Source organism: Mustela erminea, chromosome 5, assembly GCF_009829155.1.
Source record: "Mustela erminea isolate mMusErm1 chromosome 5, mMusErm1.Pri, whole genome shotgun sequence".
NCBI classification, from domain to species: domain Eukaryota; kingdom Metazoa; phylum Chordata; class Mammalia; order Carnivora; family Mustelidae; genus Mustela; species Mustela erminea.
In genome coordinates, this window is record NC_045618.1 from 21,575,673 (window position 1) to 21,591,686 (window position 16,014).

General features: G+C 46.5%; 1 protein-coding gene across 3 annotated transcripts in view; it reads left to right on the forward strand.

The window, feature by feature from the left end:
• Positions 1-16,014, forward strand: part of FAM189A1 (family with sequence similarity 189 member A1) — a 480,984-nt gene that overhangs the window by 408,301 nt on the left and 56,669 nt on the right. For 2 of the 3 annotated variants that reach the window (XM_032342237.1, XM_032342239.1), the window contains exon 4: positions 3,534-3,668. The exons of the other annotated variant lie outside the window; for it this stretch is intronic. In XM_032342237.1, coding sequence (XP_032198128.1) covers positions 3,534-3,668 — 135 coding nt within the window. The remainder of the gene's footprint in view (positions 1-3,533; positions 3,669-16,014) is intronic. 3 annotated transcript variants of the gene reach the window in all.

The window sequence follows — 16,014 nt, forward strand, 5'->3', positions numbered from 1 at the left end:
AACATAGCCATGGGCACCATGAGAATCTTGTTTTACGCCTTTTTGCTCCATTGAAGACTTAGCTAGCCTTGTCGGTTCCACCAAAATTGTCTTCTCCTTCCTCTTCTAGCATTAGGCTATTTTATGCCCACAGTTAAGAGGATGAAACGATAAGCTAATTAGGCCATTGAGGCTAGTGGACAGTGTAATGTGTTGCACCTTTCAGGGGAAATATGCGAACTAGGATCTTTTCATATTGTTCCAGCAGTGGTAGCAGGCAGGTTGTGGAGAGATCGACAGAGAAAACCATTCCCAGTCAGAGCTGCTGTAGGTTCTCCCGTGCATCTGCGAATAACACAGATCCAAATCTTAGCTTTACACTCGTTTTGGGTTTTTTTTTTTTAAGATTTTATTTTTTTATTTGACACACAGAGAGAGACAGCAAGATAGAGGGAACACCAGCAGGGTGAGTGGGAGAGGGAGAAGCAGGCTGAGCAAGGAGCCCAATGCCAGACTTGATTCCAGGACCCCGGAATCATGACCTGAGCTGAAGGCCGACACCTAAATGACTGAGCCACCTAGACGCCCCCTTATATTCTTGATGCATGGAACAGAAAATGAACAGAATGAACCAGTCCTAGGGCATGTGTGGAGGTGGTAAATGCCGTGGTCAGAGGAGAAAGCAGAAGAGTGAGGGGGACCAGGAGTGGCCCCGAGAGAGGCAGAGAACAGAGGAAGGTGGAAGGCATTAAGGAAGGTGTTGGGAGGCCTCCCTAAGCAGTTGAGCCCTGGAAAATGCGGGGACACCAGGGAAAGGGGAATGGGCTCCGGGGAAAGAGTCTCTATAGTGTATGTGCCTGATATTAAGCTTTTGATTATCAAGGCATTCTTTTCAAAGCCATCCACCCTGAATAAACACACTGCCCGCAGTTACAAGCTACATGATGAGAAAAGGAACATGGCCACCCCAGCCCTGAAGATTCCCTCTTAGAAAGCCGTGGGTGACCCAAAGAACTTGACCTCTTGAGTGACCCTGCTTTTCCCTTCCGGTGCCCTAATACTTGCTCTTATGTTTTAAGAGTGAACCTATGAAATCCTGGGCATCTACCCCCACCCTGAATCACAGCAAAGGCAAAGCCACAGGTGGCCTCTCCCCTGATCCGCCACCCCATTGTGGCATCCCTAAGCGGCCCTGGGTATACGGGGTACCCTCCGGGAACTTTGACTGATAGGCTTTATTCTATCAAAATTCCCTGATGAGTATTGCTGAGGATCATATTATAGTTGTTTTAAGAACCATAAGGGCTGGTCTAGCCACATCATTAGCTCCATTCAGGGTCATGTCTCTGGGGACTCATCACAGGTAACAGGGGCGCAGGTGAATGCCCCCAGCCTCTCCTTGCCAGTAGCATCACTCTCAATAGGCTAAGACAAACACAAAACACTTTCCCAGGCAAGAGGAATGACTGTTGTACTTTCCAAATATACTTATTCATTCCTTTTTTTTTTTTATTTGATTTATTATTTATTTTGAGAGAGAGAGAGCACACAAGAGGGGGAACGGTCAGAGGGAGAAACAGCTTCCCCATTGAGCAGGGAGCCCATTGCAGGGCTCAATCCCGGGACTCTGGGATAATGACCTGAGAGGAAGACATGCTTACCCGACTGAGCCACCCAGGCGCCCCTTCTTCATTTCGTGGCATCTCTAGTTGGAGAAGAACCTGCAGTCCGAGGGGTGTGTTATGGGACAGTGTCCCTGCAGCCACCTCACAGCCCTGACCAGCTGGCGGGAAGGGGCCTTGTCCGGAGCACACATCTGGGTGTGCGGGATTCAGGGGTCCAGACCCAGCTGTCCCCACTTGGCGCCCAGAGTTCTGTGTGTTCTGTGCCTCGGCAGGACAGGCTGCCTTGCGCAAAGCAGGGGAGTCGTGGGAGGGCTTGTACCCAGCAGCCTGGCCCTGCAGACACCCAGAGTAGGTGCCGGCTGTACCTTCTCTGAGAGGTGTTTGTTGTTACGAGTGTGTTGTTAGGGCTCGCGGGCTGCACTCCGTGCTCAGCGTGGACTCCAGCTCTGGAGTCTGGAGACATCACTAAAAGCACGAGAGGCAAAGGTGACTTTTATAGGCCCCCTGCCGTCGGTTGGGTTACCGGAGGCCCAGGGTGGTAGTTTATGCAGGTACGGCTCTTCTGCTGCTGACCTCCAGACCTCCATGCTCTTCTACCAGCCCGTCACTCATTACGTTAGAAGATCAAATTAAAAGAGCAAAAATTGAAGCATCAAGTAAGGGACAAACTATCCGGAGGTTGAAAATAGATGAAAATTTGGCTGTGGACAATACCCTTGCCCTGTGGCTGTTCCTTTTTCTTTCTGGACGTCTGTGTTTGTGAGCAGTTGGGTGTGATTGCGATAACAATTAGGTGCAGAGGAGGGCTCGACTAGGAGTGGGAAGGAGGAAGTGAGGGGTGGGGGGTGTGCAGGACCCAGTGAATGGAAGAATGCAGTATTGCTCATCTCTGCAGCCTGGGCTGAGCCGTCCCACGTCAGGCTGCCGGGGGAGGACGGCCTGTGTGCTCTGAGGGTCTCCTGCCGAGCTCCAGGCTTTTTAAAACCCTCAAATTGCCTTTTTTTTTTCTTCCCATGGTTTGCAATTTTCCAAGACATTTTTATTTATTCAACATTTATTGAAATGCCACACCTCATTGCATTATGAACGCTATGATGGTGACGTGTGGTGACTGTCCTCAGGGGGCACGCAGGACACAGAAACTGCAGCTGGACAACACAAGTGTCCAGCAGGGACGCCTGGGTGGCTAGTCAGTGAAGCATCTGCCTTCGGCTCAGGTCACGATCCCAGCGTTTTTGGTTCGAGTACCTCATCAGGCTTCTTGCTCAGTGGGGAGTCTGTTTCTCCCTCTGCCGGCTGCTCTGTCTGCTTGTGCTCTCTCTTTCTGTGACAAATAAATAAAATCTTTAAAAAACATAAAAATTAAAAAAAAAAAAGTCTCAAGCAGACCTGGGGTGGGAGTGTGCTGCCCAGGGGAGAGGCAAGCAGCTCCAGAGAGGGAAAACCAGACAAGGTCTCAAGGATGACGCTGGAGTTGGGTCTTAACGGATGAGTAGGAGTTTGGTAGGCCAAGAAGTGAGTCAGGAAGGGAGCAGCACTGGTAAACCAAGGCACAGAGCCATGAGAACACGTCTCCATGCATACCTCAGCATGAGCAGTTTTCCGTTCCTTTACTTTAATCTCCTTCTGCAGCTCGCCCAAAATTGTAACTTCATAACTTCGATCACTCCACATGTATTCCTTTTAATTTATCACTTTTTAAATTGGAACGTGAAGTTATTCCTACTGGGGTGTGGGGGGATTTTTGGTGTTTTTTTTTTTTGTTGTTCCATTTTTTTGTCCATAAAAAAATCATTTTGGCTTTATTACTTAAGGAAAATGGAAGTGGGGTGCGTTTTCACACGATCTGAATTGTGTAGCTCAAGTGTACCCCTGCCCAGGGCAGAATGCCGTTTTAATTGTGAGATCTGTCTGTGTTCCTCTGTCTAGATTAAGTTTGACAGTGTCGAGGTGTGTGTCTGCTGCGAAAGGCAGCACCAGTCGTCGGGCTGCAGCAACCTTGGGGAGACGCTGAAGCTGAACCCGCTGCAGGAGGACTGCAACGCTGTGAGGCTCACACTGAAGGTGACGGCCAAGGGCACTCCTGATTCATGCATTCCATCCCATGCATTTACAGACATTTTCGGGAGACTTTATTCATGTATATAGTCCCGGTCCTTAATTCACTTCAGGTTAGGCTCAATGCAAGAGGGACTGTCTTTCCAGAGAACGTTTTATAGGATTATAGATTCTCACTATAAAGGTGTTGCTTCCTGGACCTCCTTTTCCATTTTTACCATCCCACTTTCCCACCTCTGACATATGTGAAGGAGGATATGCATGGTTGAAAGAGGTCTTTACAAATGTGGCTGTGATGCGTTCTACTGCTTTTCTAACATTTTTGCTGTTCTGCCATCGGGGAACAGATGGGTATTTATTTTGCCTTTTTAAAGATATTTGGAGAAAGACATTTTCCAATTTCCCACGGTAGTCTATTCTCGTGTACAGCATCTGATTTCTTTTAAAGTGACATAGAAAGTTGTTTATATTGTTCCTTGCTTTTTCTTCCAACAAGTGTTTTTTTCCTCCCAAAACCCAAATTGGCTGCTTAAAAATGCATATGAACAATGAACCTGGTTTCTCTCTTTTTCCTGGACAAAGGTGTGCGAAAACCTTTCCAAGAGGATGCGAGCCAGGTGAAAGGGATCCTTCGTGGGTGGTGAAATTGTATTTGTACTGTGTAGGGAGCTCTAGAGAATGTGCATCAGGAACACAGTATGTGGGGATCTGGAGACTAGAGATCCACCCTGGCGTCTGCGAAGAAGGGGAAAAACATTGCCCTCTGGAATTGGGCTCCTGGGATTAGTCCTCCCTGAGAGTCCTTTCGAAGGCTGACCAGCATGACGGCTTCATCTGGGTGAGCTCCTTGCTGGTGGTCCAGGACACTGTGAAACCAGGTGGCAAATGGGAAATGACGTACAGAGATAAAAAATACACCTAAAGTACAAGGTTGGATTGGGCCCGGCACCCTAGAACCTGCCTCGTTTTGCAGGGAGGAATGGGCCAAGTTCAGCGGTCCAGCAGCCTTCCAGAGTGATAGATCCAGCAGGCTCTGGGTAACACAGATTGTAGCACTCATGGGCCTATCCTACCTGCAAGGTGTGTCTTGCTGCCTCATGGTGCATACAACCATGATTTCTCTCTTCCGGTGTCACGGGGCATGTGCAGGGTCAGCCGTGGCAATGTATAGTCTTCCTGGGATGGGGGCAGGGGCAGCCAGCACTAACTCTGAGATCTCATTGTGACAGCTCCCAAGTCACTGTCTCAATCTGGGCCCCTTTTCTTTCCATATTTAAAAACACCTAACAAGCCAATAGGTAATCATAATTAAATCACAGTGCAACCACTCCCCCTGGGGGAGCCTACAAGTCCCCAAGGAATCTTGTAGTTCTGGAAGCTTAATGACTGCATGGAGGCAGTCAAACATCTAAGTTATATCTCACTCAGTTGATGGATTGGTGGTATTTGACCTGCTGTCCCAAGGCCTTGGGGTCCTTTTTGATGTCTGCACTCTGTGGGAGCCTCCCAGAACCTATTTCTTTGACTGTCCCCAGAGGAGGTGGCTATGGCTGGGAAGGCAGTGTTGGAACAGCAGTGCTCCCTCTAAAAAGGCCTAGGTTGAGCTAGTGAGCTTGTGGTCCCTCCTGACCCACTGCTCTAGTGTCCTGATGAGGAAGCTACTTGGGAGGGGCTAGCTAAAATGGAAGGAAGTGAAGGATACTTAAAGAGTTCAAGTCAATGCTGGGGAGTCTCCTTGAATGGCTCATCCCCTTGAGTGTTCAGAGTGCCCAATATGGTGGTAAGAGTTGAAGGCAGAAGACTACACCAAACTTCTGAATAAGTTTGTTTTAAAAACTTGAATAGGGTTCAGGACAGTCAGAGCTGGTGGCATGAGGGTCGGATGAGGGAGGATTCATGATTGAGGTAGGGGGCCAATGGTCTGGAAGTGGCAAGACGTGAGCAGCCTGGCCCTCTGCTGAGGGTCTGTGGGGAGAACAATGGCCTTCAGTGTAGGGGGTGGGGAGCTGAATTTCATGTGGGGTCAGGAGGATGAGAGAACATTTGAAATGAGAGTCTGTTTGCTGCCAGCGCTCAACTTTGTTCTTTTCCCAGATTGCTTTGGCTAGCCTAGTTCTCTGCATTCCACACGGATTCTGGAATCCGGTGATCAGTTTCTCCAGAAACCCTGCTGGGATTTTGACTGGGATTGCACTAACTCTATATCTCAATTTGGGGAGAATTGGCATATTCATGGTATAGACCTCCATTTCCTTGGGCCTTTTTACATCCCATCGGTGTTGTGCCGTGTTCAGTATATAGGCCTTAACATATTTTATAATATTTATGCTTATACTCTTTCATGGGTGCCGGTGCTATTTTTTTAAAATTTCTTTTCAGTGTAACAGAATTCATTGTTTATGCACCACACCCAGTGCTCCATGCAATAGGTGCCCTCCCCAATACCCAACACCTGGCTCACCCAACCTCCCACCCTCTACCCCTTCAAAACTCTCAGATTGTTTTTCACAGTCCATAATCTCTCATGGTTCACCTCCCCTTCCACTTTCCCTTCTCCTCTCTATCTCCCCATGTCCTCCATGCTATTTGTTATGCTCCACAAATAAGTGAAACCATATGATAATTGACTCTCTCTGCTTGACTTATTTCACTCAGCATAATCTCCTCCAGTCCCGTCCATGTTGCTACAAAAGTTGGGTATTCGTCCTTTCTGATGGAGGCATAATAATCCATAGTGTATATGGACCACATCTTCCTTATCCATTCGTCCATTGAAGGACATCTTGGTTCTTTCCACAGTTTGGCGACCGTGGCCATTGCTGCTCTAAACATTGGGGTACAGATGGCCCTTCTTTTCACTACATCTGTATCTTTGGGGTAAATGCCCAGTAGTGCAATTGCACTACTCTATTTTTAATTTCTAAGCTCTATTTTTAATTTCGGTGCTATTTTAATGGTGCTTCAAAGTTTTACTTGTCTCTTGTTCATTGCTAGTATATAGAAATTTGGTTTTTGTTACTGACTATGTATCCTGTGCTCTTATTAAACTCAACAGTTCTGGAGCTCTTTTGTAGATTCTTTTGGGTTTTTTATGTAGGCAGTCATGAGAATTGCAAAGAGAGATGATTACATACCTTCCTTTCTAGTCTGGGAGCCTCTTAATTTTTTTTTTCTCTCCCTCTTCCTTCTCTCCCTTCTCCCCTTCTTCCCTTCCTCCCTCTTTTTCTCTTTCTTTCTGCCTTATTGCACTGACTAGAGCCTCCAGTATAATGTTGGATAGATGTGCTGAGAGCATACATCCTTACCTTGTTTCTGATTTTCAGGACTAAATATAATGTTAGCTCTCAGTTTTCCATAGATGCTCATTATCAGGTTACAGAAGTTCCCTCCTTTTCCTTGTTTTCTGAGAATTTTTGTTTTATTTTGTTTTTAAATCATGGATGGATGTTGAATTTGTCTTTTTCTGCATTGACTTAGATGTTCATCTGCCTTTTCTTCTTTAGTTTGCTAATGTGGTGGAAAACAATGGTTGGCTTTTGAATGGTGAACCAGCCTTGCATTCCCAACATAAATGACACTTGATCAGCTCTCTCTCAGTTCTGCTGAGCCTGCTGATGCTCCAGTCAAAGACATCCTTCATTTCTGTGACTGTGCCTAGCCATCTGACTCTCCATATAGCCTCCTTCCTCTCTCTGCTGAATTACCTACGTGACCCCGCACACTGTTCACCTTTTTTCCACCAAAACATCTGCCCAGGTGAACAGGTGCTCATGCTTCTCAACATGGAAATTCTCAAGTCCTTTGAATTTCAGTGGGTTGGTTGCCTTGGGACCTCAGCTGCCTGATGGGTTCAAATTAAGTTGTGAATTTGCAACGTTCAGTGTTTTGGTTGTTGAAATGGTAGGGGCAGGGCTCTTTTTAGCTTTCTGTCTCAATATTATATTGCTGTACAGAAAGACCCAAAGTCAGCCTAATGTTTTCTCCCTTTTTGATATGTGGTGGTCATTAGTGCTGTTTAAAAATATTTCTAGCTCTCCAACTTCCCTTATGTGGTAAGGTTGTACTTTCCAGAGTCTCCTTGTGGTTGTGTAGGGCCGTGTGAGCAAAACTTACATGTATCACTTCCAAGCCTGAGTTGTTCCTGTAGTGAGACATTGTGCAGAGCTCTCGTTCCTTCTGGCACGGTAACTGGCAAGTTGTAGATGGAGACTGCACCATCAATCTAGGTGACTGTGACGGGTAGAGCCCCATAACTCACCAACATTGGACAGTGTAGCATGAGTGAGAAATAAAGTTCTATTGTTTTAACCCACTGAGATCTGGGGATACTTGTTACCACCTTAACCTAGCCCATTCTGTCTGATGCAAGGCAATGGGTTCTTTTGGTCCAGGTGCCAATAATATTTTTAAAATTATCAAGTCTGTTTGCTCCACTGTGATATGTCTTGATGTTAATCGACCTTTCTCAAGCTTTCTGTGGTAAATTTTTGCACAGTGAGTTTGCATCTTGCTTTATTTCAGCAAAGTTTCCTTGAACTAGAAATCTGAAATTTTTCCCTGTTCTCTTATTTTTAGGATAACTGCACTTCTTGGACCATTTTTTAAAATTTAAACTCAATTAACGAACATGGAGTGTATTATTGGTTTCAGAGGTGGAGTCCAGTGATGCATTAATTTTCTTGGACCACCTTTACCCATCTTTTGTAACTACCATTTTCTTCCCTCTCATTGTTTAAACTCTTCCTTTTCCATCTTATTTTGCTCCAAAGTTTCTCTTAAGGCTCTCTTCCTACCTCGTTTTCTGCAGTGAGTGGTATCTCTTTTCTCTGCTTTCGACGTGATCCTGAGCTTTGGTAGGTCTCTTTGCAAGTCACTGCTTCTCTATCGCTTATTCCGTGAGCCCTTGTGTCTCTGCTTTTAGCCCTTGGATTACAAGAACCTTCTCTATTTGCTCCCAGTTGTCACCACAGATGACTCTAGCCGGTTAATTACAGTGGTGTTTTCAGTGTAGTCTGTGTCTTTCTTAGATCTTTTCTGATGCATATGGATACTTCAAACCACAAAAGCTGGTTCCTAACCTGTATCAAATGCTGTGCTCTATCTAAATAGGCTTCAGCGTAATTAAGAATGTATACTTCCTTCTCATAAATATAGGCACTGCTTCCTCTGAGATTCATATAGGTCTAAGTGCCACATTCTCTAATTTTCTTATAATTAGTGGTGCAGTCATTTTTAATGTACTCATTACTCTTGAAGTCATTCGAGCCACGCTGTGCCTGGTGACATCTCCGCAGTCAAAACCTCTGCGGCAGGGACCTGGTGTTACTTGGCGTTAAAACTCTCAGAACAGGGTCAGCTGGGTGGCTCCGTCAGTTAAGCGTCTGCCTTCACCTCAGGTCATGATCCCAGGATCCTGGAATCGAGTCCTGCATTGGGCTCCCTGCTTATCGGGAAGCCTGCTTCTCCCTCTCCCTCTGCCTGCCGCTCCCCCAGATCCTGCTCTCGCTCACACCCTCTCTGTATCTCAAATAAATAAAATCTTAAAAAAAAAAAAAAAAAGCTCTCAGAACATACACGGGAGGTGTTCTTATAAAATGGAGCATATTTCCATGGGAGCCCCTTCCTATAGCTTATAGATGTACTCAACCCTTAGCCAAAGGAGGTGCAAAGGGGAATATTGTTTTCATTCATTTCCCTTGCCTGTTCTTTGTTGGTCAGCAATTAGAGCAGGTTCACTGGGTATCTTAATAGTCTGATCTGAGGCTCTAGTTATCTGATTAGTAATACTCCATGCCTAAATTTCCATATTAAATTATGGATTATCCATACTTTGTATCTAATGAACTTAGTTTGTGCTGGGAAAATCTCATGCAATTTGTTTAGGAATCAACGCTTTTTTCATTTCAGTTGTGTTTGAGTTAACTGATAGTGACTTAATGAGATTGGTCTAACTACTCATTTACCAATGGGCCACCCTCCTCCCCCCACCCCACTCCCCACCTAATCCCGGAAGGCTGTACACACACAGTCTGTCATCAGAGGAAACAAGCAGAAACCAACACGTTTCCTGGCTAATGAATAATGTATTTGGAATCCAAAAGATGATGCATCCCTAAGATTATTTTCCATGGCCTGGGGGCCTGAGAAGCCCCCTCTCCCTTGGTCTCTTTCCTGTCCTTCCCAACCACCCCCACTCCTGGATTCTCCTATTCTTCAGCCAGAGAACCCCTGGCGACACACAAGCTTCTCTCTTAAGGATATTGATTGCCACTTCAACATAATGCCTCGCACCCTGCTAAAGTTTGCTACTGTCCCCTCAAGGGGTGAGGGCAGGGCAGAGGGGATAGCGGGGATCTCGAACTCCATCGGGCCATGGTGGGATCCCAGGATGGCAGAACCAGAGGGATGGAGCGCCCTGTTGTCCCGCAGCTTATTGTGTAGGTAGAGTGAGGTCAGACGGTTCCTTGCTGGTCCCTGAGCAAGTCCAGTGATGGGCAGGGCTCCTCAGAGGGTCTGATTCTCCAAGATTCCCATTTCTGTTCCCTGATGATGGGACCTGGCTATGGGCATCCCATTATGAATGATCCATAAACAGGGCCTAGAACTCAATGATTTCAGTCTCTGCTCTAACAAAGCAATAGACAATGGTGGGCAATTTTTCCCAAAGGAGCAAGTCTACAGATCCCTTCTCCTGATAAAATAATGTCTAGGCTTTTGTAAGATAAAATGATCAAATAAATGATAAAAGATGTTTGGGTAGTTGAACGGTCGCCTGTGCCAAGTCAAACCCAGCACAAGATTGTGACATATTTTCCAATCCGTATTAACAGAATTTTTAAAAGGTTACAAAACTCAGAATGATTAACTGGGGAAGGAATATGCTTCATCATATGCTGATATGATATCCATCCCAGCTTTAATTCTTTGCTAGATCCCGGAATGTCCTGATGGTTTTATTATAATGATGCAATTCTAATTCAGAACAGAGTTAAAAATCTATTTCTTGCTTCATCTATCTGGATTTAATTTATTGAGCCGTAGGAAACCAAATTACCCAAAGAAACATTATCAATGGACAAGGAGATAAAAGTTTCCCAAGAAATCAGTTATCGAGTTTATGTGGTTTCTTGTCTTATCTTACAGATGTTTTATCTTTGTCTCTTAAAAAAAAAAAAAAAAAAGGCAAGATCATTTCCTAAAACCAAGGGACTTAGGAGATGAACTCATCATTTAACCTTTGTTTTTCCACCCGTTCTTCACCATGCTAAAGAAATAAAAATGATTCTGAGCCTAAGTGAATAGTCAACATTTTGTGACAAAACTCCCAGCCTGGACTGGCAGTGTGCAGCATCGTACACACACACACACACCTGCTAGACATGACCTGGACATTTTCAGAAGTGGGCAGCTACCCCGAGTAAGACAGATGTCTCTATCTCTGTACAGCTTTCTTCTCACCCCTGGATTCTTAAGGGAAACTAATGGTCCCTCTGGCCAGGTGGGATCCTCTGTGCTTTCCCACTTATACTAGCAACCATGGGACCCATGTAAAGGAATAAATAGAAATAGTGAGTTCTCTTGGCCACTGAACACAACTTATGTCTGTCAGGACTCATTGTGGAGAAGGGGATGCCCACCGTGCCTTGAGTGGCATGTCTGCCCCTGGTTTCCAATACCCTTGAAACCCTGCCTTGCCACCCTCTGATTCTAGAGGTCTGTTGTGATCCTGGGTTTGGTGGCATGTCTACACAAACCCATGTAGCCTCAGTTCAACTAAAGAGCCTCTGAAATAATCCTCCAGATCAGAGGTTCTACGCAAGGGGGTAGTAACTCCTCCCCTGCTGCTGAGTTGGAACAGGGTCCAAGGTACTCAGATATTGAGGTGCAAGTATTTTCAGTGATCTGTTCATAGCAGTCCCATCCTATGGACATGGCCTCACTGGACTGGTTCCCTCTCAGAGTCTCTCGGGACTGGCATCTGCAGAGCAGCACCCACACCCCCCTGGGCGGTCAGTCCAGTGACAGGCCAAGCATGGAAAAGGCAGGCCCAGGAAGGTTTTGCTCGCTTCTGGGGGTCAGGGCACGTTCTGTGGTGCCAGTCCCTAGCCTTTGTCCCTCAGTCGCCTTCTCTTTCTGGTCTCCCCAGAAACATGGCATTCCAGGGAGATGTCTCATGGAAAGCTCTGGCATCTCTGGCTCTGAACACCCCTTCTCCAAACCCACCTTCTCCACACAGCCCAGTGGCCCCCTCTAAGGTCACCACATGATCCAGGCTTTTCCCTGAGCCCTGCTACCGCAGGATGGCTTGATAGGGCTCCCCAGTTTCTCTGGCCCAGGCCTTGTTGCCTTCAGTTTGTCCATCCCTCACCCCTACCGGGCCTGCTGTTCAGTCTCAGCTAGACTGTACTGTGTGATACCATCCTTCTCCCTGTCCTTGAGCTGTATCCACTGCGTCACAGACGCAGGGACCAGGGCCCCAGAGCTCCTACCCTGTCTGTCTTTTCCTAGCACCTCTCCGGCTAGCACAGCCAGCTCACACTCGCACCCTGACCAACAAGACCAGCAGACCTTGCCAGGAGGCCTTATGCTCGGGGTCACCAGCCTCACCTGGCGGCTGCGCTGCTCAGCACTCCTCTAGCCATCTCATTCCTCAACTCTGAAATCTCCCCAGTATTTGTCAGGTTGCACCCAAGAAACAGACCTCACAAGATGTGTGTAGCAATGGACACACACATGCGTGTGCGCACGCACGCATATATACTACTTATATATACATACCACATAAACAGAGAGGGAGAGAGATCTTAAGGAATTGGCTCACATGACTGTAAAGACTGACAAGTCCAAATCTGCAGGGGAACCAGAAGGCTGGAGACCCTGGGAAGGGCCACTGTTATAGTTCAAGACTGAAGGCCATCAACTGAAAGAAGTTCTTCTTGCTCTGGGCAGCTCAGTCTTTTGGTTTAGTTGGCTTTCACCTGATTAGATGAGGCCCATCAACATTTTGGAAGGCAATCTGCTATGCTCTGAGTTCACTGACTTAAATGTTAGTCTCATGCAAGAGCATCCTCATAGAAACATCCAGAATGTGTGGCCCCATATGCAAGTACCATGTCAGCCAAGTTGGCACACAAAATTAACTATCACATTCTCCTCCACCCTGGTCCCAGTGCATTTTCTATCCCCTGCATCACACCATCCCATACTGATGTTAAAATTGCACAACCGATTGGGTCACCGCTTGCTTTTAGGGTGGAGACCTAAATCTTGAGCCTGTATTATAGAGTCCTTATCACTTCTTTGGCCTCAGCTTGTGACATTCTTGCTTCTCCCCTTCCCGCAGTCACACTGGCCTCTGGTAGCCTCCAGGATACCCCAGAAAGGTCTCTGTACCATAATCTTGGTTCATGATGTTCTCTGTGCCCAGAACATTCCTTCTCCCCATTTCAGTGAACTTATTCCTCCCCACCCTGCAGTGTTCCCCTTTCCTCTCAGACTAGACCAGGTCACCCTTGCATTAAATTCTTACAATGCCTTGTACTTTATCTTCATGTGACAGTTATCACATATTGTGACTGTGCCTTTTTGTGATGTATTTATTAATTAGGAATTAATAAATACCCCACCCGCCCCCGGACAGTAAGCTCAGTGAGGGAAGAATGGTATCTTTGGCTTGCTGTGACTTCCAGGGAAGGGGCACGACATGATCAATACTCTTAAATGTTTCTGAAATCGGTGAGTTTTTAATTCATTCATTCAGGAAGTTTTTTTGAGCACCTTTTCTTTTTTTTTCCTTCATGCCTGAGTTGGGCCCTGGATGTACAAAAATAAAAGACAGACTCTTCTCACCAGGTCTGGTGGGGAAAAATCACAAGTATAACAGCAATTTCAGTGCACTGTGTTATTTCCACTGTGAGGGGAAATAAAAATATTAAATTATAAAAGAATTTTCAATCCTCCACTCTGTCCTAAGGGAGGGCATAATGGATTTGTTGAGTGGCGTAACGGATAAAATTTTAGGTACACGCAGATCTTGGGGTGGGTTAGCTCTAAGGACAGAATTGGTGACTTCTAAGAAACTGGGGGAGTGCAGAGAGAGAACAAATATTTTGGTTTCTTTTGCTGAATGATCCCAAACACACACCCCACAGCTGCCACACACATACCCCACTTATTCCTGACAGAAATGACTGAAGACCTATAATCATGATTGGACTAGTTCTCCAGAGACACGGAACCACTAGGGTAGAGACGGACATAAGTATAGACATAAATACAGAGGTGTGGAGGTATATTATCCCACAGTCTGTCATCTGCCAGCCAGAGAGCCTGGAAAGCCCACGGTACAATTCAGTCCAAGTCCAAAGGCCTGAGACTCGGTGGGGGTTGGGTTGGCGATGCCATGAGCTGTGGTCTGATTTTGAAAGCTCAAGAGGCAGGCAGGGGCAGGAGGCGCTGATATCCCAGTGGAAGCAGAGAAAGTGAATTCATCCTTCCTCCGCCTTTGTGTTCTACTCAGGCTCTCAGTGAATTGGGTGATGCCTGCCCACACTTGGGAAGATGATCATCTTTTTCTCAGGCCATGGATTAAAGTTCTAATCTCTTCTGGAGATGCTCTCCCAGACACACCCAGAAATATTGTTTTGTCAGCCTTCAGGGCATCTCTGAGCCCAGTCGAGTTGGCACATAAAATTAACCATCATAGTAGGGAAAAGCCTGCATCACATGGGACGTGAAGGAAGGGTATCAACCCAACCTGTCTAGAAGGCTTCAGAATTTTTTTTGGTGTGATCCCAGAAAAGATGGTTAGAGGGGTGCTGCTTACAACTGAGCTTGTAGCTCATCTGCGTGTGGTCTTCTGAAAAGTCACTGGAAGCCATCCTCCACCTTAGGAATGTGTCCTAATTTTGAAAAGCAAGGACCGATAGCTGAGGGTGTGGTGGGGCAGATTTGGAATCAGTTGTGATGCCAAGGAGTGTTTTCAACTCCCATCATTTCCATGGGCTGCACTCCCATTCTTTGAAACAGACAGCAGACATTTTAAAGGTCTGATGCAATGTGCTTTTGTAAATACAGCATCAGGATCCACTCCACAGCCCCACCCCGGTGCCACCTAGCTTGCTGCCCTGAGCCTCCTGGACAGTCTAGAACCATCACTAAGGGATATGCTGCCTTTGGGGTCTTTTGGTGGCTGTGATGTAAGCAGGATTACAGGCAGCTTCTCAGGGAGACTCTAGGACCTGGATGCCTCTGCACCCCACCCCCACACTGGGACCCAGGGTCTTTGGCACATTCAGCTAAGGCATCGCAAAGACATATTGGCCCATTTCGTTCCTCCCTCAGGCTGCAGGATGTCTGCAAAGGTCGCACAGCCTGGACTTCTAGATCTGGGGGGGGGAAGCGTTCTGACTAGGACTAGCAACATGCTGGTTTGTCTGGGACGATCGCAGTGTAAGTAATAATAGACAGCATTTTCACTCTTGAGAGCGTCCTGCTCTGGTGTCCAAATAAAATCAGGGACTCCGGGAGGAGTGCGGTTGCCTTGTCTGGAGACAAACAGAGTGGTGGAAACACTCAGGATTTACACAAGGGAACTGGAGGAGACCGCATGGGGACCACTGCTGATGAGAGGTTATTTCTAAAGCCTTCAGTTATTTTCAGGACTCTCAATTAATACAGGGATGCTGGGAGGAGGTGAGTATGGGCAGGGAAATATGCAGTATGGGAAATGTTTCAGTTTAACCCAATGATGAGACCATTAGAACGAATGAAAAGGAATGACAGAAGGGAACATGAAAGCACGGAAGTACTTACCACGAAGGGGCCAGAGGCAGCTTTTGAGGTCAGGAGATAAATTCACTGTCTTGATCATCGTTCTGGCTCCACGGGTGTGTATGTGTATCAGAACTCAGCAAACTGTATGTTTAAAATATGTGTGCTGTGTCGTACATCAGTTGCCCCTCAGTACAACTGTTAAATGTCTTTAGGACAAAAGAAAGGGATTAAAGGCCAAGAAACAAAAGACGGGATGATGCAGGAACTCGAAGCTGGGTTTAGGGCATTTGATTTGATCCAGAGATGAATAGGCAACTGGGTGCAGAAACTTGGAATAGTGTGATCATGGCAGGGCTGAGCGAAATCGTTTGGAGCCATAGTGGAGATGGGCAAGATGAGAGGGGTCCCAGGACAGAGAGCCTTTGGCTCAGGAGCAGAACATATGGAGAAGGAAACCACCCACCAGAGGAATATTGCATGATTGTATTCCTTTACATTTGGTCCTTGTTGCGCTCTTTGGCAAAGAGCCTCTTTAGGTCCGCCATGTTGTTTTCTCCACCCTTCTTCCAGGCACAGT